Source organism: Oenanthe melanoleuca, unplaced genomic scaffold (genome assembly GCF_029582105.1).
Source record: "Oenanthe melanoleuca isolate GR-GAL-2019-014 unplaced genomic scaffold, OMel1.0 S051, whole genome shotgun sequence".
NCBI lineage: Eukaryota > Metazoa > Chordata > Aves > Passeriformes > Muscicapidae > Oenanthe > Oenanthe melanoleuca.
In genome coordinates, this window is record NW_026612700.1 from 25,635 (window position 1) to 48,363 (window position 22,729).

Sequence of the window (22,729 nt, forward strand, 5' to 3'; positions counted from 1 at the left end):
AAAATTGTGACACCAGGCTTGCTGACACAGCTCCCACAAGGTCAGCTTTATTCCCTGCTCTCTTGCCATAGCACAGGACTCAGTGTCAGAGCCTCTGGAGAAGCGTGGAGGGCAGGGCTCGGGGAGGTTTTGTCAGTGCAGGATCTGAACTAAAGGCACTGGGAAGCACCAACTCTGCAGACAAGAACCCAACTCTTCTGATCTCCCTTCCTGTCAGAGGGAGGCTCAGAGCAGCTGTCTCACACCTCTCTAAACCCATGGGGGCTCTCTCCTTACCAGGCTCCTCACGCTCTGGGGAACTGTTCCCACAGCTCTCGGTCCCGCATGAAGATTCTGCTGCTGCTGCTGCTGCCCTGTTCAGAGCATCCTCTCGTGAACACTCAGGGGCAACATTACCATTTCCCTTTAAAGAAAGAAAGAAATCCAGAAATCACTCACTATTTTCTTGAAATTTTAACAGGGATACAGGAACTCTCCTTCTCCAATCCCAGGGCACATGGAGCACAGGGGTGGAACACTGCCCACACAGTTAACATGACAAGCATTTTAAATTCAGGATTTGAGTGGCCAAGATGAAACTGAAGCTCTTACAAAATGTCCCTTGAGGCAAAATGCAGAAAACCAGAAGACACCAAGTGAGAGGACGTGCCTTCACCTTCTCACCCTGGCTCATCCCACGAGCTGCAAGAAATCAGCCAGCAGAAAGCCACGGGCCCTCCTTGTTGACAACATGGCTGTCAGCAAGGGCAGAGCTGGCTCCCAGCACTGCCCAGGGCTGTGTGCTGCAAACCCACATGAAAAGCACACATTTCATTTCTGTCTGGGAATCTCACCAGCCCCACACAGCCGCTCACACAATCCATCACCAGGTGCTGCTTTCTGGAGCCCTCTGCTGCTGCCTCATGTGTATGACCCTGGCAAACATTAAGGCACCTAGGATATTTCCAGGATCACATTCTCCAGTGCCAAAACTCTGTAAATTTTTATGGTAAAAAATAAAAAACCTAACCCAACCCATCTCTTCTGCAATAGCCCGTCTATCAGAATCCTACAGATTCTAAAGATGGTTCAGAGCCTGCAATGTTTTCTTTTAGCATGAAATAAAATGCTTTTGAAAACTGCTATCTGTGAGTTTACAGAAGACAAAAGACATCCCACTTGAGAATAAAATATAAGTATTTCCAACAAATCCCACTCCCAAACTTGAGTCTGCCCTTCCTCAGTCATGAATGTACTGCAGCCAGTGGGGTCAGCACATCAATAGAAAGAGAGGCATTCTTTGGCCAACATGTATAACTGCTAAAAGGCCTTTGCAACACTTCAGGCAAGTCTGGGAAGAATTTCTTCCAAAGATTGAATCTGTCAAACAAAAGGACAGAAAGCTGCAGCTCCAGCCCATCCCCAGACACGGCTCTGGGAGCGCCTACACGCACGGCACGGCTCACACAGCAGCAGCAGCTGCAGCCCAGCCCTCGCTTTGCCTTGGCCTTCCAGCACAAAAGAGGCAGAGCCCACATCTGCTCCTGGAACTGAGGCACCTCTCACATGCCCCTCTCTGCACAGGACACCTGGCCTTCAGTGGCATTCTCCAAACACTCTTCTTTCCCATCAAACAAAGCCTGTTACAACCTACAAAGCATCACCATAAATGCTCCTGCATGAGGCATTCTTCCCAGGAAAAGGAGGAACCAAAAGTGGCCAACACAGGCTCACATCTTTCAGTAAGGGGGGCAGACTTTTTCACCCCTACTGTTTTAAAGGTCTTACTTTACCAAAAATAATTAGGTAGCTCTGTGAAAATGAAAGAAATTAACTTGAAAATGCCTTTGCTTCTCAGCCACATAACACGGTTCAAAATCTTTCAGTCCAGCCTCTTTTATTCCCATCCAGTGGGGTTACCTGAGCAGAGGGAAACCTTTGAGGCAGGGATCTCCTGATCTCCCGAATCATTTTTTCTACTTCATAGGCTAATGATGATTCCTCTTCCGCAGCAGCAGGATTCCACGCTGAGCTGGAGGCCATCGATGCTGCACAACCAGCACTACCAGTAGGAACATTGGGGGCTGAAGTGCCCGGTGTGGCTGCAGGAATCCAAACACATTGGTCAGCCTCCACAATGTGGCTTTGGGACACAGAGCTCTATTGCTACCTCGGATCAACCATCCCAGGAAGCACACAGGAAGCCCAGCACAGAAACTTTTGGACTTCTAGGTCCCTCTTCCTGGTAGACATGAGAATTTTTGTCTCACAATGACAGAGAATTGTGGAAAAATACTTAAAGCGCTCTCTTTTAATGGCGTCTTGGAAAAGCAGGGCTGGAACTCTTTTCTCACCTGGCGAGTTGTAGCCTGGGGGCAGCAGCTCCCCGTAGAGCTCCTGCAAGCGGCTGGGGGCCCCTTCCTGCCCGAGCGGCAGCGGCCGCTCCCCGCGGGGCCCGAGCCAGTGGCACGGCGGCTCCCGGAGCAGCTCCCGCTCGGCGGGCAGCGGCCGCTCCCCGTAGAGCTCCTGCAAGCGGCTCTGCCCCTCCCGCCGGGCCGGCAGCGGCCGCTCCCTGTGCAGCAGGTGGAAGCCGCAGGGCGGGCGCCGCACGAGCAGCGGCCGCTCCCCGGGGCGCTGCTGGAAGCGGCCGGGCCGGGGGCTGCGCAGCTCCAGCTGGGCCGGCAGCGGCGGCCGCTCCCTGCGCAGCGGCTGGAAGCGACTGCGCCCGTCCCGCCCGGGCGGCAGCGGCCGCGCCCTGGGGAGCTGCTGGGAGCCGCGGGCCGGGCGCCTGCGCCCCTCCCGCCCTGCCGCCAGCCGCTGCCTGTTGGCCGCGCTCCGGCGCTGCAGGCGCAGCAGCAGCTCGGGGCGGTCGCGGCGAAAGCAGGGGCTGGTATAGTGCAGCCAGGCCCCGGCATCGCCCGGCGCGGCTGAGCCGAGCCAGCCCGGCACCTTGCGGAAGCCGTAGCGGTAGAGCTGCCGCACGAAGCTGCGGAACTGCGTGGCCCTGAAGGGGCGCGGGGCCGGAGCCTGGGCGCCGCCCGGGCTGAGCAGCTCCCGCTCGAACAGGGAGCGGTCGATGAGCAGCCCCTGGGCCCGGCTGTCCCAGCGCACGGAGCGGACGCGGGGGCTGTTCGCCAGGCGCCACAGCTTGGCGGGGAAGGTGCCGGCGTTGAGGCCGGCGGGCAGCGGCAGCTCCGCCATGGCGCCGATCGCCGACTGTCGCCACAACGGCCGCGGCTGCGGCGGCGGCGCGCGGCCTGAGGGGGGCGCTGCGCTCGGCCCCGTTCGGGCCCCGCGCGGGCCGGACTCGGCGGGGCCGAGCGCGGCAGAGCCGGGGCTGCGGGCCCAGCGCGGGCGGGGCGGCTGCCGGGGCTGGCCGGGCACCGCGGGCAGCGCGGGGCAGCTGCAAACCCTTCCTTGTGCCTCTGCCTGCAGCCATCCTGCTGCCTCTGCTCTGCGGCGTAACCCAAAGCACGAGGCACGCGCAGGAACTTTCACAAGGGGCTCCGAGCTGAGGAATCCCGTGGGAAACTCTTCCTCTCTGTGCGGTGAAAGCAAAATCACTCCGTGTTCTGCATAGCTGAAGGGAGGAAAACGATGTTCGATTGGGTAGCTTCACTGTTTTTGTTGGGGTTGCAAACAGAGTTCCCCACTTGAAAGCAGACAAGGTCTAATGGGAGAATGGGAAATGAAAGCAGAGAATTGAAGACATTCTTTTTGCCCCTTTTCCTGCCAACTGGCTGGTTCTTTCTCGCTGTCCCTGCCTGTCTTCAGCAAAGTTGACTCTTTTCTCATTCTTTGGAGATAGAAGCAGCAGTAGGAAGGGGCAGCAATTTTGTCAGCATTTTCATCAGAGCCAAGTCCTGCTGACTGGAAGGATGTTGCTTTACCCGAGGGATTAATGGCTTACAGTGATAGTGAACTCACACTGGTGTCTTCGCCAAGGGGTTTTGCCTTCTTCTTTCCTCAGTAGCTATTTATGCTCTTTGTTCTTTTTCTTTTTTTTTTTTTTTTTTTTTTTCCACATTCAGGGCAGAGTTACAATGTAAAATCTCTCCCACAGCCACGTCTTTTCAATAGAAAGTAACAAAAGTGATCTTGCAATGCTCTGTTTAGTGTCACTTGTTTTATTTTATTTTAACTTGTCCCTTGAACTGGAAACAGTTTCCAGAGCAGGGAAAAAAATAGACCTATTTCTTCCATCTCTCTTAAATCCTGCCCCTTTTTAATGTTTTTACCTGGTTTAACTGTGAGGGCTCATGTGAGTATATTGGAGGGCTCATGTGAGTATATTTGGTGACACGGCAGAAGCTCACCCCACACACACAGTGGATATTTTCCTTATATCCAGCTTGTCCTGAGTTCTGGCTTACACTCCCTTCTCTTGCCTCTTTCCAGGTCCCTTTGTGAGGAGCCCAGCTCTGTCCCTTCAGTCACTGCCCTGTGGGTGACGTGCTGACACAAGGATTGTTGGTCTCATCACATTCTGGAGCAGTCTTTTGCAGTGAGTGTTTTCCAGATGCATTGTCACCTTTTCCTCTGTGTGCTGGCTTTCTCAGAGAAACTGAAACCCACTACATATAAAATGTCTTCTTATTTCATCTTAAATAGCTTAAAACAGAACCTGAATTAGGAATGCTCTGCCTCGGTGGGATGGTGTTTGTCTTTCTTTAACGACAGTGTAAGAAACCTGACAGAAATTATCCCAGCAACTGAATTGTAATGAAATTTGTAATGAATAGGCCAAAAGGAGAAGACAGGAGTTTAGATAAGAAGGCACATCTTTCTCCATGTTTCGTGGCCTTCATTTCCCACATATCTGTCTACATGCTGCTTCATCAAGAAAAGCCTTTTTTTTAAGGCCTCCTTGGTAATCTCTGTGGTCATGAGACACACACGAATCCTGGCCCAGTGGACTACTGGAGGATAAAGGAAAAAAAAAGAAGGAACCCTGGAGCTGCTCCTGAGCTGTTTCACAAGAGAACTGCCACAGCTCAAGGGAATTTTGGAGAAGCTTTTCTGGGCAACTCTTTTCTGCAGCCTTATGGGAATTAGTGCATACGATTTATTTGGAACCAAAAGTACATGAAAGAGAAGAGAACAAAAGGTGCTTTATCTGTTGGACAGGAACACTGAGTGTTAAAGAACACTTGGCATTTTTTTCATGAGTTTGCATTAATTTACTGTTAAAACAGGCCAAAGTATAGGCACAACAAAGAATATTGTCCTGTTCTCTTTTTGGCTGTGTGAAAGAGCTGTGTCTCCTGGAGGGATGTTTTGAAATGGAAATGATCTCTCTTTGGTTGACCTGTTCTGTGGGATTCAGCAGCCCAGGCAGTTTTCTCAAATAATCTGGTTCATTTTCTCTTACCCTCTGCAGGTCACCTGAGCCAGGTATTCAGATCCTGAGGTGAGTGAGAACGGAACATTTGATGTTGCTGGTGTTTAAGAATTGTGGAGTAAGCTGTGAGCTTGAGCTGTGGTGGTGCAGGGCCAGCTGGGTAGTTTGATAGAAAATCCACTTCCATTGCAGCAGCAATAGCAAAGGCATCGCTGGCTTTTTCCTAATGTTCCATTTGAGAGCTTTTAGGGAACTAAAAGCCCAGTTTTACAGAGAGAATGTTGCTTCCAGATAGTAGCCGGGGTGGAATACCTAATTCAGAGCATTTTGCATTTCTGTTGAAGAAAAAGAAAAAAACATGTAGATAAAGAAGAAAAAGAAGAAAAAGTAGAAGAAGAAGAAAAAAAAAAGAAAAAGAAAAAGAAAAAGAAAAAGAAAAAGAAAAAGAAAAAGAAAAAGAAAAAGAAAAAGAAAAAGAAAAAGAAAAAGAAAAATGGAAAAGGAAAAAAAGAGAAAGAAAAAGGAAAATAAAAAGGAAAAGAAAAAATGAGAAAGGAAAAGGAAAATAAAAAGAAAAAGAAAAAATGAGGAAAAAAAAGGAAAATAAAAAGAAAAAGAAAAAAGAGAAAGAAAGAGAAAAAACAGAAAGAAAGAAAGAGAAAGAGAAAGAGAAAGAGAAAGAGAAAGAGAAAGAGAAAGAGAAAGAGAAAGAGAAAGAGAGAAGGAGAAAGAGAGAGAAAGAGTGAAAGGAAAAGGGAAAGAAAAAAAAGAAAAAAAAAAAAAAAAGAAATACTTAAGAAAAACTAAGAGAAAAAAAACAAAAATAAAGAAGAAAAAAGAAAAAAAAAGGTAAAGAAAATATAGAACGAGAAGAAAGAGAAAGGGAAAGATAAAGAGAGAAAGAGAAAGAGAAAGAGAAAGAGAAAGAGAAAGAGAAAGAGAAAGAGAAAGAGAAAGAGAAAGAGAAAGAGAAAGAGAAAGAGAAAGAGAAAGAGAAAGAGAAAGAGAAAGAGAAGAACAAGAACAAGGATGAGAACAAGGAAAATGAAAAGGAAAATGGAAAAGGAAAAGGATAACGAAAAGGAAAAGGGAAAAACCAGCAAAGAAATCCTCAAGCAGTGCTGCTTGCCATTTCCTTTACTAACCAGGGCACATCAATTTTCCTGCATACTGTAATGTCTTACCCTTGGCTGTTTCTTGGTACTTTACCAAGTTGATGAGCTGCTGTCAGGTGCCTGTGGCTGGGATCCAAGGGATGTGGTTGATGCCAGTGCTGTGTTCCTTTCCTGCAGGAGCTGGGCCATCCCTGGCTTGCACAATGACAGTGAGGATTTCAGCTCCCCACCATGTCCAGTGGCTGAGCCCAGCTGCAGAGGGACAGGATAAAACCCCCTTTGTAACTTCTGGCTGTGTGGAAGAAGTGAAGGAAATTTTGCTCTGGCTTGAAGAGGAAAGTAACAAAATCTCTGATCACCATCTATTTCAGTAACAGCACTGACCTATTACTATTGGGGCCAGTGTTTTCATGGAGACTCCAGGGCCTCTTTCCATTGCTATTTCTGTCTGTTTTAGATGGATTCCACATCTCGAATTTTTTCAAGAAGAGAACAAAAAAATTGATTTTTGTTGAGTGGAAACAGTGCTAAAGGGACCAACAAGCAGTGCAGAGATTCCTTTCATGTAATAATCCTTGAAAATAGTATAGATAGAGCAAACTCCCCTTCCAAATAGCTTGTACAGCTGGTGTGAATCCTCAGAGCAATAAAACTTACTTTTAGTGATGTACTTCCCACTAACTAGGTCAATGAAATCAGCTCACAAGGCAAGATCTCCTGGATGTTAGAAAAGCTGTGGCTGCTTTGGGGTTTGGGTGTTTTGTTGGTACAGGAAAGTCATCTCTGCCTCTGTGCCAGAGCAGAAAGTGCCAGTGCAGAGTGGAGGTTAAACAATGGGATCTGGGAGAGCAGTTACAGATGGGAAAGAAGCAGGTGGAGCCTAGTGTTTCCTTTTTCTCCAGGCTCAACTCCTGACAGGCACAGGAGGGACCCCAAAGCTGCGGCAGCCCAAGCTCTTCTCGCCTTTGCTGTGGGACTTGCTGAGCTGCTGCCTGCAGACAGACGAGGCGCGGCCCTGCTCTGCCAAGCAGCTCCTGCAGGGAAAATGCAAAGGGGCTGCAGCTGAAACAGTGTCCCAGGGATGGGCTCCTCCTCCACTGAAGTCCAAGGCATCAGATGAGCCCCCCTCCTCCCCACCTCCAATCTTGGTGCTGATCAAGTAAAAAGAGCAAGGAATCCCAGACTGGGCTGGGCTTGTTGCCATTAGGAGCTGGAACAGAGATCACACAGAGTTAGGGGAAATAAATGGGTATTTATTGAAAGGCCTTCAAAGGCCACACCCTGGCAGCAACAGTGCCACAGCGTGGCCCCTGCCCTGCCCAAGTGGCTCCAAGATGGATGCAAAAAAGGGCTTGGTTACATGATTTCACATTTTTATAGACTTCAGTCCATTTACATACAGGAGTCAACCATCTAATTAATAGTCTCAAATTGTAAGGTGTCCTCCTCCTCTTCTCCTGGCTGGCCTGCCCTCGTCACGTTATTTACACTTTGGGCCTGGAGTCTGAAAAAACTGTCCTTGGGCCCATAGCTGGTATCAGACTATTTCGCCTTTATCACCCTAAAGCACAACAGAAAGCATACCCAAGCAGAACAGAAAACTTGGATCTTAAGGCATCACTCCAGCCCTCCCAGACTGGCAGCCCGAGCGGTGCCGTTTCCATGGCATGAGGTGCTGGTAGCCTGGGCAGAGAAACCAGAAAGCCACGGTCAGTCACAGCAGGCTCCTGTCCCCTGTGTCCCACCACGGCCTGTGAGTGGGCCAGGCTGCTGGCTGTGCTCAGAGCCCAAACCTCCCGACCCATGCTCTCATTTTTAGAGGAGAGCCTCAAGGCAGGCCACACTCCACCTCTTCTGCTTAAGCACAGCACAGCAACCTCCTCAGCAGCTGCAAGAGCAAGATTCTCATGTGTCCGCTGCCCTCTGCCCCACGCCCTCCTGCCACCTTTGCTGTGGAACCAGATACCCACCTCTGGAGACCTGCTGCCAAGAGAGGAACTGATCCCACACAAGGTCCTTGTCCTTCCTGAAGGGGATGTCCCTGCATACCGTGGTCCCCCAGGGGTAGCGCTGGCACAGGACGGACTCCATGGACGGTGCCAGCGCTTCCCCACCCTGTCCGGGCATCAGGTGGAATCTTCCTGGAAAAAACAAAAGAACAATTGCATGAAAGTCAATCCCAAACAAGACCTAGAAACAAGAAAAATCGCCAAAGGTTATCACCATTTCACAGCTCTGAAAGGGTCTGACCACTCCATGCGAGAATGAAACCTATCCATGGGTGGGGAAAAGCCCCACCCTTCCCACCCCTAAGCCCATCCCTTCCTCAAGCGCCTGCAAAGCAGAGCAGCTGGGGCCTGGCTTCAGAACTCATCCCCCTCTGCCACTCCCCATCCACACTCATGGATGCTTTGGTCAGGCTGGCTGTCCCCACCCCAGCCCGTGGCAGGCATGCTGGGAGAAGCTCCCAGGGAGGCCAGGAGGCGGTTCCTATTCCACAACACGCGTCCCCTGTCCTGCCAGAAAGCAGCTGGGTGGGCGGCAGAAAGATTAATATTCCCCACTGCTGCCGAGCGGGGAACCTGCAGTGCATGATCTGGCCGAGCCCTGCTGTGCATGGAAGCACGAGCATCCCCCCGCCCCTGCGCCAGCTTGGGACTCATCTTGATTTCCTCGGGGTGCAGAGCGTGTCCTCCAGGAAGGGGCCACAACCAAAGCCCTTTGGCTTTGCCCCGCCAGCAGCCAGCTCCAGGATGGTGTTCTCCAGCTCCGCGTCGTGCTCCACAAGAACACGCCAGCTGTGCCTCACCTTGCAGGGACATCGCGATGCCATTGAGCTGCAAGGGGGATGTTTCCCTTTTTCCAGTCTGGGGCAACTTCACCGCACTGTGCCACAACTTCTCCAACAGGACAGGGAGCCCTGAGCCGCTCCCTCCACAACTCGCCGGGGATGCGCAGAAGCATCTCCTGGGCCGCGCTCCCTGCTCCGCGCCACGGCCGCAGGGAAACGCTCTGGGCATTTCTCTGAGCACCACGAGACACCAGCAGCTGGTGCTTGCTGGGCTCCTGGATCCTACTGTGCACAGGGATGGATTTCTGCTGTCTCCTGTGCCATGTGGGGCGTCTGCAGCCAAGAATGCTCTACAAGGTCTTCCAGGCATGGCCTGTCTGTGGGCTCCATGCATAAACACCACCTGATGAGGTGCTGGCACTCTGCAGAAAGAAACCACAAACCTCTGGTCAGCTCCTGGCCATGCTCCCCCAGATTCCATGGTGCCCACGCCACTCTAGGAATGCTCAGAGCTGCACCCAAAGCTTCCCATCCATCTTCTCTTTCAGAGGTGAGCAGCACAGAGGCACACGTGCCACCTCCTCTTGCTAAGCCCAGGAGATCAACCTCCTCCCTAGCTGCAAGAGCAGGACGCTGATGTGCCAGCTGCCCACTCCCAAACCCGCTCCTGCTCCTGTTCCTTGAAGGCACATCCCCACCTTGAGACACCCGGGGCAGGAAGAAGAGCTGGCCCACATGATGTCCTCTCCAGTTTTGAAAGGAAGGTGCCTCCACACCAGCTGATAGAGCAGGATGCCCAGGGACCAGACGGTGGCTGGCTGGCCGTGGTAGCAGCCCTAGAGGATCCACTCCGGCGGGTAGTACTCTCGCCTTCCTATGGGACACGGGCGCAGCTCATCAGGGCGATGCTGCTCCCACCATCCCAGCCAGCTCCACAACAGCCAGCCCCTGCCCCCGTCCAAAACCAGCTTGGCTGCAGCTGGCTGAAGAAGGATTCCCCCTCTCTCCCTCCTCCCTCCCTCCCTGTGCGAGCGTTACAAATGAGCTCATGTTCCGAGACAGGATTGGGGGTTGTTGGTTAGTTAAATCGGAAACCGTTAATTAGTTGTTAATTTGTAAGTGGTTGGGGAGGTTGCTGTGGGCGGGGCCATGGGATGATTCCCTGTCAGGGGGAGAGTTGCACTGTGGGTGGGTCCATCAAGGGGAGGGACTACAGACTTTTGATTGGCGGTTCAGCTGGAACCTTCTAGAAAAGTGACATCACCAAGTGAGCGCTCCAGCTTCAACTATGATTGGATGGCTTGTCAACCTATCAAAACAGCCAGCAAAGAGGGAGCCAATCCCAGGAGGGATTGAAAGATGCGCCAATCAGCAGAAAGAGAGGGGTATAAAAGGCTGCTCGTGGCTCGGAGCCCCGCCTTCCAATAGTGTTCGGAGCCAGAGGGAACGCCCGGTGTTACACTCTGTTACATTGTTTTTCGGTTACAATTTCTCTGGCTTTCCGCCTGGGAATCAGGCTCATCTTGAGTCCCCGTTTTCGGTTGTTGATTTTAATAAACGAGTTGGTCTTTTTGAAAAGATGCTAGCCTCGTTTATAACACCAGCAAATGGGAGAACCTCTGCTGCCCGGCTGGGCCCCGGCTTTGGGCTCACCTGCCATCCAGGTGTAGAAGGTGTCCTGGAGGATCGTGCCACAGCCCAAGCCCATGAGCTTCGCCTCGCCGCTGGCCAGGTCAACGAGGACGTTCTCGGCCGTGATGTGGCGCTGCAGGACGCCGCGGCTGGTGCGGAGCCGCACGGCCTGCAGCACCTGGCGGAGCAGCCCCCGCGCCACGGGCTCTGGCAGGAACCCGCCCGCCTCCAGCAAGTGCCACAGGTGCCGGCAGCGCTCCGCACGCTCCATGAGCAGCCCGAAGCTGTCGGCAGCTCCAACCAGTCCAGGAGCCGCACGGCGCCGCCCAAGCCAGGGCACGACACCATCCAGTTGGGCACCAGCTCCAGGGCCACAAGGGCGCCGTCGTGCTGCGGGGGGACCGCGATGCCGTCAGCGGGGCCGATGCTGCGCCGCGCCTTTGGCACCCCCTGCCCGGCCCCGCCGCAGCTCGCCACTGCCCGGCCCGGGACGCTGCGCTGGCAGCACCTGGGTGTCCCTGCTGGGCTCCTGCTCCAGCGCGTCGCTGTCCTTGCCGGCCGTGCAGGGGTGTTGATGTGGAATCAGATGAAGCTGCAGAGTGTGCACTGAGCATGCCACACTCGATTTCCTGGCCTTCTTCTGAATTGTTGATAGGGAATTAGAAGTTATAGATCAGGTAAAAAGGACAAAGTGAGTGAGGTGTACACACAGCTTTACAGTCAACCCATCAAATGGGTGGCCACTAGACAGCGGCCCAGCTCCCACCTTACCTCTGTGTGAGGCTGAGCCCTGCTGGCCCTTCCCCTTGTCCTCCTCCCTGGCAGTGACCCTGGGGACAGCACTGCTCTGCTGCCTCTGCTGGGGCTCCTGGGCCAAGGCCCCCTGAGCCAGCCGGGAGCCCAGACCTCCATTCCCAAGGCCAGGGTTCCACACAAAAGTGTCTATGCCAAACAGGGCAGCAAGTTTCCCTGGGAACAGAGGCATCCATGCTGGGTGGGACTGTTGATCTGCTGGAGGGTAGAAAGTGTCTGCAGAGACATCTGGAAAGGTGGATCATGGGCTGGGGCCACCTGTATGAGGTTCAACAAGGTGAAGTGCCCCGTCCTGCACTTTGGCCACAACAGCCATGGGAGGCTACAGGCTGGGGCAGAGTGGCTGGAAAGCCGCCCAGCGGAAAAGGTCATGGTGGTGCTGGTTGGCAGTGGCTGAGCGTGAGCCAGCGAGTGCCCAGGTGGCCAAGAAGGCCAAGAGCATCCTGTCCTGGGATATGCTTTAATGGTGGCCCTGGCAGTGTTAGCTGTCTCAGGTTATTAGGGGGATTCTCTGGCCTTAAAGGGGTTTTCGAATGGAAACAGTTCTGCAATTCTATACTTACATTCCTTGTTTTGAAGGATGCAGTCCCTAACACACCTGCATTTGTACTTTTAAGAAGATCTACCTTTCCTTGAATATAAAAGGATTCAGGCTTTAAGTGCTGCCAAAACACTTTTATTCCTTGATCTTAAGCTGTGTGTTTGAATTGAGCTGCTTTTGTACAGAAAGGTTGGACCACGGGATAAATGCAGGCAATTTAGCTGCAATGGCACTGGTTTTATCTCCTTTTTTGCTTCCTTTCCCTATGGAAGGCAGATTTGGGAGTATTTGTGTTGTGCTTTGACTTCTGCTTCAGACTTGCTCATGGATGCGTTGTGAGATCTTATCTACATTGTTCTCCTGCAAAAATCTTGAGGACTGGTGGGAATTGCTAGAGACAAGGCTTATAAACCAGTTCCCAGTATAATTAGCCCAATGTCCCTGCTTAAATACAGGCACGCACACATGTATTAGAAAGGAGCAAATTACTCAAACTTGCCTACCCACTGTCCTCCTACTTGTTTTTTTTTTTTTTTGGCTCTTGGGCCAAGTCCTGTATGCCATTCCAAGGCTTTGTTATCAAATGTGTGAAGTGATGTTGCTGCTGTAGCAGCAGCCTGAGTTCAGTGGGAGCAACTCCAGAGCACGTGTGCCAGAGCAGTGGGCAGGGTGAGAGACTTGCCTCCTCTGCCATGGCCATCCAGCCATGGGGAGAGCAGCTGCTGGGGCTGCCCCCAGTCTGCCAACAGCATTCTGCCCCAACATGTGGACTGTGTGGCCATTGGTTTTGACAGAATGTGGAAAATCCATTGTTTGAACCTATTTTTATATTGCAGAAAAGCTGCATTCAAAGCACTGATCGTGAGCCCCCAGAGCCACTGGCAAGTGCAGCAGCTCTTCTTCATTGTGTGAAGTGACAGTCCAGCCTTGGAGCCTGTCCCTGGGAACAGGGAAACCAAGATCAGAAATGTTTTGTTGCAGACCTTGTTTACGTTTGGTTTCAGTGTCTTGGCAATAAGGAAAGCAGGGAATAAACCACTAGAACAATAAAGCAGAGCAAAAGTGGAACTTGGATGGCAAATTTGTTCCCTAAAGATATTGGCCAACTGAATTCAGGGGTCATCTACTGCGGAGTGCAAAGCTTCTTTTACTTCCAATGTCTGGCGCCATTTTTTGTGTCTCACCACTTTATTTGTTGTGAAGAGAAATAAACAAAATCCCCAACCTACAAGCTGCAACCCAGAAGTGAGTGAGAATTCCAGAAATCAAGGCCTTGACAAGAAGCTTTGGAAAACGTCAACTTTTTAGACAATGTCAAACCCTCAGGCCTGGCTGGGCCGGGCCCAGGGCTGGCTGCCCTTGGGAAGGGAAGGGAAGGGATGGAGTTGGGGTGGGGGTTCTGTGGCCATGGAAACGAGAGAACCACGGGCGAGCGCGTCACAAAGGGGCCGCCCCGCGCTGGGGCTGGGAAGGTTGTGGGTGACACGGACACAGCAGCGGGAGACGCGTCTGGCTCTGCCTGTCTGTGCCCACTGCTGGCGATTGGAGTCACCCCACCTTGTTCTAGGGCTGGGGACCAGGCTCCTGTCACTGTCTACTCGGAGACCGTTCCCAAATTCAAACCCAGATACTTCTGTGAGACAGAAGCACGGGGTCAAACATGGAGTTTACTGGAAAAGGAAAGACCACTGAAGGAAAAGGTGAGGATAGAAAGGAGCTGAAAGGCCTGAGCCAAATGAAAAAAAACCATCAGATTTCAGGGAAAACTGGTCCATGGTGGTCAGTACTGGCTCTGTATCAGAGTGGGTGGCTGACAGTTACAGGTGATCCTGCAAGGACAGCCATGGCATCACAACATTCTGTCATTAGTTTTCTCTGCTTCCTCCTTTTGGACAGCAGCCAAATCACTCATAGTGTCAGCCGGGAACGGGTCTGTGGCTACAGATGAGCACAAATTGGACATGGTCTGGAGATGCAAGTCCTGTTTCTTTGTTTGCCATCAATGTTGGGTCTCTGTACAGATAAATTTCCTGTTCTTCCTCTGCTTGGTGATTGGGTCCAACCCTGATGATGCTACTGCAGTGCTATAAAAACACCAGCAAGGACTGCCAGCATGCTGAGAGCTCTCTGTGGTTTGCAGAAATCCCAGTCACAGCTGTGGGGGTCTTTTCTGGGTATTCACAAAAGGCCAATGTCAAGAAGGAATCTTTGTTTTCCCCTTATCATTAAGATCCTTCAACATTTCCATTCAGACATGTTAACTCAATAGTGATTAGAGGAATTAGACATGGGCTATTTGAAGAAAAACAAAACTAACCAAATTTTCTTAGGAGTTAAATATCCCTCAAGTGCCTCACCCATTAGATGTGTTGATGGTGGTATAAAGGTGTAAGTTCACCTAAGTCACTTGTTCCCTTGTGAGCATGGCTCAGCCTCACACAGAAATAAGGTGGGAGCTGGGCCGCTCTCTGGCAGGAGGAAGGGTCTTGTGCCAGCCTGGAGAGCCTGTGCACATTGCCAGGGAGCAGTTCTGCCCTGCAGGTGCCCCTGCCATCAGCTGTGCTGCTGCCAGTGCCCCATGGAGCTGTAGGGCTGCTCAGCTGTGGGGCAGGGAGAGGAGCAAGAGGCTGCATGTGCAGCTGAGCCATTGCTGGAAAGCACAGGGCTCTGGGCTCCCTGCTGTCCCAGGGCAGCCCAGAGGCCAGGCTGTTCCCTGGCAGCTCTGTGCAAGTGGCTCAGGGCGTGCCCCTGGCCTGCCTCAAGGGGCTGCTGGCAGGAGCATGTTTCCTTGTGCAGCTATATAGAAGTTTCCAGGAACGGAATTTCCCATGGAATATGGAGTTTCAGATGCCTTAGGTTTGCAACGCAGCGTCTGTTTCTGTTCTGCAGACCTCACTGGCTACCCTCTTGCCAAGAGGTTTTCCATGGCAAATCCCTCTGTGCTCCTTCCCTCCAAGCCGTTGCCTCCCATCAGGAAGAGCTCTCCTACTGCTGGACCAAGCAAGATCTTCAGTGGAGAGCAGGACAGTGGGAAAAATGGCACTGGCTATGATGATAACATCAGAAAACAACAGGAGCTGGATTCAGAGGGAAAACTACATAAGGTGAGGAAATCAAGAAATCAAGTTAAGTCTTGTGTGATAGATTTTCAGATTATGTGTTGTAGGCAGAGATCAGAGGCCATTTCCCTGTGATGTGACACCAGAGAAGCATCTGAGCCAAGGATGAGCTCACCTGGACACTGTGCTTCAGGCTGTCTTGCACAGGGCATATAGTGCAGACTTCACGTCCTCAGCGTGTGTCAATAGCAGGAGAGGTCTTTGAATGATTTCTGGGCTCTGTTGTGCTTCTTCCTCTGTTTTATGGACAAGAAAAAGCAACAGGGAGTCAGAGTAGCTAAAGTTCTGGGCAATCAATCAATCCTTCTACCTTCAGTAACCTATGGATATCTGTGAACCATGTCTATGTCTTGGTGGTGTTTTCTGTCAGCTGTGTCTTCATTAAATAGAAAAGGAGTTCGCTGGAACAGTCAGTCCTGCAAAGTCAGTTCCAGGTTGTCTCAGCTTTTGAGTTGTACAGCCATGGCCTTCTGCACAGCTGTCTCTGATGCTATTTCTAGAGTTCTCAGCTTCTGGGCAGCTGTGTGCTCTGGCATGGCTTTGCCCAGAGGGAAGGGTTTGGAGGTGAGTGTGTAGAGAGCAGCCCAGAGCCCAGCCACACGATTGCCTTTGCAGCAGGACCAGCACCTGCAGTTGTTTTGGGTTTGCCTTGGGGTGCAGGAGGAGGCAGATGAACAACATCTTTGGTAGACAAAATGTCCAATCAAAGGCTTGTGTTCTTGATTTCAGCCTAGCTGACGAAGGGCCCAATGTATCCTTGACAGAAACTGACCTGTTCCCTAGAGTTCATACAGGTCCTGATTTGGCTCTAGACTGTGGCAGAAATGATGGGACACTTAAGGAATGCTGTGCATCTGCCCCAGCTGCCTACACCCCGCTTTGGTTGCCATGGCATAGGGGCCCTGGAGCAACTTGAGCAGACAGAGACCTTGCAGAGAGCAGGAGGGCAGGGAGTTCTGCTGAACTTCCTGAATGCCAGTGAGCCTGAGATTATGGATGTGTTGGAGCTGGACAGCACCAAGCATCCCAAGAACTCAGCAGCTTCTGGGCTCAAAGGCTGTTGGGGAAGTGTAAGAGGGAAGGGCAGCAGCAGAAGAAATGAGGGGCTTGAGAAAAGCCAGTTGTGACATCCTGCAGAGTGGGTTTGTGGGGACTTGGCTGGAGATCAGCACTGGCTGTTTGGTACCTAAAGAGAGACTAGTGATCTAAACCCATTCCCATTCCATCCCAAAGGCCAGTGCAGGCAGTGGCACCTCAGAACATCTTGATGGCAAACGTGTGGATTCCAGCTGGGAATGTAGCCACACTTGCGGAATAATGAGCACTAGGAGAGAGGTGGCAAATGTGTGACAGGATCTCTCCCTCAGCAGTTCCCTTTCCTAGTCCACCTTTCCCCATCCTAGGCCAATCTGCTTCATCAGTTTGACTTTTCCTCTCAGGGCATATCTAAATGTCTTGACCCATGAATGGGGGCAAGGCTGGATGCTTGATGTGAGCACTGTGTTCCTCTCTTTCCAGGCTTCCTTGCTGTATGCCACAGAAGGGGATATGAAGAAGGGCTCATTGGGACTCCCTCTGATCCCCCCTATACGCAAGGCAGTCAGTCCCGTGGTTGGCAGTGCTGCAGGGTCTCTGCACAGCTCTCTGCAGCTGGATGTCCAAGAGTCCCAGGAGATGAGGTAAGCCAAGCTGTCTGCTGCTCCACTGTACTGTTCTGCTCACTCTTCTTGCCTTGTGAGGTTGTTTTGCACAGCCAGCGCTCCCATGCATTTAGTCAAACCTCTGTGTATTCACCATTTTGCCCATCTCTGATGATGCTGCTCAATGTCAAACCCCACACCATATGCCCCAAGAGCAGAGGTGGTGGTGGGGAAGAGGAGGCAGGGCTTAGAAGCACCTCAGGATGAGTCCTCTGATGGGCTGGACTATTGAGTCCCTCTGTAATGTCTGTGGTGTCATTTGGGAACTGTATTGCATGGGTCTGGATCCTGCTGATCTTTGAACACTGTGATCCTTGACTGTACACTTCAGCATCCAAAATAATATGTTTGGGGCAGATACTGACTGCTGGACAGGTGTCTGCAAATTCCAGTGCTGCATCTGTAAACATCAGGAGTAACTTGTCTGTTTCTTGGCCTCCACTGTGAAATGAGATCCCAGATAAATTTTGGGGCACAGATGTATACTCCAATGTTTATTATTTAGGTCTGGGCTTAAAAATCAAAGAGGGCAAGATGCTAGAGAAGATTTATATGACTGTGTTGATGGAAAGATATTGGCTTGGATATGTGTGAGAAAATGTAGCTGTCAAGCTTATCTGACTAATTACAATAAAGAAGGGCTCACAGAAGCATCATTCCAATTGAAACATTTCTGCAAGGTTTTAAAGTGCAATTTGAATATCCTTGCCTAGCAGCTGAGTTGGAAAAAGCCTTTTTCTTCTTGAAAGAATAAGGAGGTGGAATATCCTTCTCAGGACACAGCACTGCTTTTACCAGCAGATGTATCACGAGCCTGGCACCAGTGTAAGGCATGAGCTGGAAGAGTCAAGCTTTGGCAGCAGTACCAAAGCAGCTGCCCTCCATACAGACTCGTGTCTCAGCTTAGCAGCTCTTGCTGCTTCAGAGAGGCTGTAGGAGCCCCTTGGCTCCAAAAGGAGAGACAGCAGGATTGGGGAGTTATGATGCAAGTTGAAGAAGGCCAGCTCTGTCTGACTGCAGCAACTGAAAGCTTAAGGACAATTAATCAGCTTTGCATCTTCTTGGGTTGATGTGTTGCATTCTCCCCTCCATCAGAGTGACCATGCAAAGAGGATTGCCTCCTTTTATGCTACACATCTTCCCTCCCTTCTCCTTCTACCTCCTCATATCTTCTTTTGTCCTCATTTTCTCAAGGCCAAGATCCAGCAGCAGAATCAAAGAGAAGGACTCTGAACATACAGGTAGGTACAGGGCATGTGTGTCCAAAATGATCATTGGAATCTTGATGCAGAGATGGCATTTTGAAAGCTTGGTTAAATCCATTCTTTTCAAAATCTCTTCTCATTTATTTCAATTCCTTGGTGGGCTCCATAGACTCTCCCTGAGCCCAGAGTCGCTTGGAGTGAGCTCTGTTGATGCTGTGCAAATTCCTCTAATGTGAATGTTAGGTGGCAGGAGCTGGAGTGGTATCTTGGGGCCCTGGAAATGCAGTGCAGGAAAAGGAAACATTCCTCTCTATCCTGCACATGCCTTTTATCTCCCTGCTGCCTTTCTAGTGTTACAATTAGCAGTGATATTCCCAATATTTCCTCCTCTCCTTAAAGTGGAAAATATTTCCTTGGGGCAGTTTCTGAGCTGAACCCTTTGAGATCTGAAGGAGATTCTTGGACATTGCCTGGTTTTGCACTGGGAGAAACAGGGAAACCTCCTCTGACACAAAATCCTTGTGAATTTTCCACTTAAGGAGATGGAGACTTCCAAATGAATGCAGCCTATGCATGGCCTGAGTTTGTCATGCTCTGACAGCACAAGCCCAAAGCCACCTATGGCAGGTTCACAGTGACAAATCTCTTGCCCAACTCTCTCTGCCTGTGTCAGTGTTGCAGGCTGAGGCTGGGGGAGGAGGTGCTTTCTGCCTTGTCCCCTGGACCTGCCCTGCCTGATCCCTGACAAATAGAATTGTGCCAGACAAAATGCAGTCTCTGGTGCATCTGTGGCAGCCAATGCCTTCAACCTGAAAGCCTCAATCAAAGCCTGTTGCTCCTTTGCCCTTTCTGGGCATGCCATGATAGGAGAGATGAGACTTGAAGAAATAATTTTGCAGTTGCAGAAAAAGGGATCAGGTCCTCTGGTCTCTTTTTATAGGGTTAGTTCTGCCAAATCCTGGGTAGAGCCCCTTTGGAATGACTCCTTAATTGCTGATATGCAGTTGGAATGCTAAATGCAGATAGGGAGAAGTATTGCTCGCTAATTAAGGTGACATTTTTGCTGGACTAGTTCATTATTAGACATGAGCTAAATCATTAAACATTACCATTTGCACTATTATAAAAGACCTGCTCCTTTGACAGGGATAAAGAAATACAGATTTACAAAAGGTCTTCTTTTTATGATCTGCCCTATGTCCTTGCCACCAAGAATATTTTGAATTGGCTTTAACTGCAATGATCAGAAATGTTCTGATGCAGGTCATGTTTATGTTTGGTTTGGGTGTCTCTACAGGAAAGAAAGCAGGGAACGCGTTCGAAAGCCGATTCGTCCCCTATGGATATGGGGTCCCTGAATACTGGGGACATGTAATGGGGAGTGCAGAGCTCCTTTCACCTCTAATGTGGGGTGCCATCGTTCATGTGCCTGCACTTCCTTTGTTGTAAAGGGAAATGCAAGCAACCAACAAAACGAAACCCAGAACTGAGTGGGAGTTAAACAAGTGCCATGAAATCTACATTTGGAAAGCAAATATTTCCCAGGTGTAATTGTCGAATTCTGAAGACCACAGTGGGTTGCCAACTGTTTGGAAGGAAAGGGATCCCGAAGTAGTGGTGGGAGGAGGTGGGAGGGTGGAGAGAATGAGGAACACATAAGCAAGGCAGTAGAAGCTCTCTCCAGGCTATCCACTTCCATACAGTTCACAGTAATTATAGTGATGGAAATATCCTGAAAAAAAACGACAGTGTGATCTTCTGAATAATTTAGAAAAACTCCTGGATACCTCATCCATTAGATGGATTCATTGTAAAGGTGGGAGTTCACGTAACTCACCTGTTCCCTTGTGAGCATGGCTCAGTCTCACACAAAGGTAAGGTGGGAATTGGGCCGCTCTCTGGCAGGAGGAAGGGTCTTGTGCCAGCCTGGAGAGCCTGTGCACATTGCCAGGGAGCAGTTCTGCCCTGCAGGTGCCCCTGCCATCAGCTGTGCTGCTGCCAGTGCCCCGTGGAGCTGTAGGGCTGGTCAGCTGTGGGGCAGGGAGAGGAGCAGGAGGCTGCATGTGCAGCTGAGCCATTGCTGGAAAGCACAGGGCTCTGGGCTCCCTGCTGTCCCAGGGCAGCCCAGAGGCCAGGCTGTTCCCCTGGCAGCTCTGTGCAAGTGGCTCAGGGTGTGCCCCTGGCCTGCCTCAAGGGGCTGCTGGCAGGAGCATGTTTCCCTGTGCAGCTATATAGAAGTTTCCAGGAAATGTGTCTGATGGAATATGGAGCTTTTGATGCTTAGGTTTGCATCATAGCCTCTGTTCTACTTTTTGTCTCCACATTGCAGGCCTGACTAGGTTCATATTTTCCAAGTCGGTGCGGCCATCAGCCTGCATGTTCCTTCCATCTGAACCATTGCCTCCCATCCAGAAGAGCTCTCCTGCTTCTAACACAATTAAAATCTTCAGTGTGGAGCAAGAGAATAGGAAAAATGACACTGGTGATGATGGCAGTAGAAACAAGCTGGAGCTGTGTTCAGAAGGAAAAATGTGTAAGGTAAGGAGACCAAGCTAAGCCTGGTGTGACATATCTTCAGATTATGTGTTGTAGAGAGACATTTGAGATATTTTCCTTTGGTATAGAGCAAAGGAAGCAGCTGAGCTAAAGATGAGCTCAGCTGGACACTGTGCTTCAGGCTGTCTTTGCAATGGGTGTGTAGTGCAGACTTCATGTCCTCAGCGTGTGTCAATAGCAGGAGAGGTCTCTGAATGATTTCTGGGCTCTGTTGTGCTTCTTCCTCTGTCTTGTAGCTTAGAAAACACCAACAAGCAGTCAGAGATGCTAAAGTTGTCCACTCCAGCTAAGCAAACCTTCTACCTTCAGTAACCTATGGATATCTGTGAACCATGTCTATGTCTTGGTGGTGTTTTCTGTCAGCTGTGTCTTGTTTGGATGGAAAAGGTGTTTGCTGGAACAGGCAGTCCTGCAAAGTCAGTTCCAGGTTGTCTCAGCTTTTGAGTTGAACAGCCATGGCCTTCTGCACAGCTGTCTCTGATGCTATTTCTAGAGTTCTCAGCTTCTGGGCAGCTGTGTGCTCTGGCATGGCTTTGCCCAGAGGGAAGGGTTTGGAGGTGAGTGTGTAGAGAGCAGCCCCCCAGAGCCCAGCCACACGATTGCCTTTGCAGCAGGACCAGCACCTGCAGTTGTTTTGGGTTTGCCTTGGGGTGCAGGAGGAGGCAGATGAACAACATCTTTGGTAGACAAAATGTCCAATCAAAGGCTTGTGTTCTTGATTTCAGCCTAGCTGACGAAGGGCCCAATGTATCCTTGACAGAAACTGACCTGTTCCCTAGAGTTCGTACAGTTCCTGATTTGGCTCTAGACTGTGGCAGAAATGATGGGACACTTAAGGAATGCTGTGCATCTGCCACAGCTGCCTACACCCCGCTTTGGTTGCCATGGCATAGGGGCCCTGGAGCAACTTGAGCAGACAGAGACCTTGCAGAGAGCAGGAGGGCAGGGAGTTCTGCTGAACTTCCTGAATGCCAGTGAGCCTGAGATTATGGATGTGTTGGAGCTGGACAGTACCAAGCATCCCAAGAACTCAGCAGCTTCTGGGCTCAAAGGCTGTTGGGGAAGTGTAAGAGGGAAGGGCAGCAGCAGAAGAAATGAGGGGCTTGAGAAAAGCCAGTTGACATCCTGCAGAGTGGGTTTGTGGGGACTTGGCTGGAGATCAGCACTGGCTGTTTGGTACCTAAAGAGAGACTAGTGATCTAAACCCATTCCCATTCCATCCCAAAGGCCAGTGCAGGCAGTGGCACCCCAGAACATCTTGATGGCAAACGTGTGGATTCCAGCTGGGAATGTAGCCACACTTGCGGAATAATGAGCACTAGGAGAGAGGTGGCAAATGTGTGACAGGATCTCTCCCTCAGCAGTTCCCTTTCCTAGGCCACCTTTCCCCATCCTAGGCCAATCTGCTTCATCAGTTTGACTTTTCCTCTCAGGGCATATCTAAATGTCTTGACCCATGAATGGGGGCAAGGCTGGATGCTTGATGTGAGCACTGTGTTCCTCTCTTTCCAGGCTTCCTTGCTGTATGCCACAGAAGGGGATATGAAGAAGGGCTCATTGGGACTCCCTCTGATCCCCCCTATACGCAAGGCAGTCAGTCCCGTGGTTGGCAGTGCTGCAGGGTCTCTGCATAGCTCTCTGCAGCTGGATGTCCAAGAGTCCCAGGAGATGAGGTAAGCCAAGCTGTCTGCTGCTCCACTGTACTGTTCTGCTCACTCTTCTTGCCTTGTGAGGTTGTTTTGCACAGCCAGCGCTCCCATGCATTTAGTCAAACCTCTGTGTATTCACCATTTTGCCCATCTCTGATGATGCTGCTCAATGTCAAACCCCACATATGCCCCAAGAGCAGAGGTGGTGGTGGGGAAGAGGAGGCAGGGCTTAGAAGCACCTCAGGATGAGTCCTCTGATGGGCTGGACTATTGAGTCCCTCTGTAATG

The 22,729-nt window shown here is 50.9% G+C and overlaps 1 protein-coding gene across 1 annotated transcript in view; it reads left to right on the forward strand.

Moving 5' to 3' along the window:
* Positions 1–13,681: 13,681 nt before the first annotated feature.
* LOC130266460 (TOG array regulator of axonemal microtubules protein 2-like) overlaps positions 13,682–22,729 on the forward strand; it is a 32,159-nt gene continuing 23,111 nt past the window's right edge. Inside the window, exons 1-6 of the mRNA XM_056515727.1 lie at positions 13,682–13,912; positions 15,102–15,316; positions 16,850–17,010; positions 18,226–18,272; positions 20,566–20,774; positions 22,305–22,465. Of these exons, the coding sequence (XP_056371702.1) occupies positions 13,873–13,912; positions 15,102–15,316; positions 16,850–17,010; positions 18,226–18,272; positions 20,566–20,774; positions 22,305–22,465 (833 nt within the window). The 5' untranslated portion in view covers positions 13,682–13,872. The remainder of the gene's footprint in view (positions 13,913–15,101; positions 15,317–16,849; positions 17,011–18,225; positions 18,273–20,565; positions 20,775–22,304; positions 22,466–22,729) is intronic.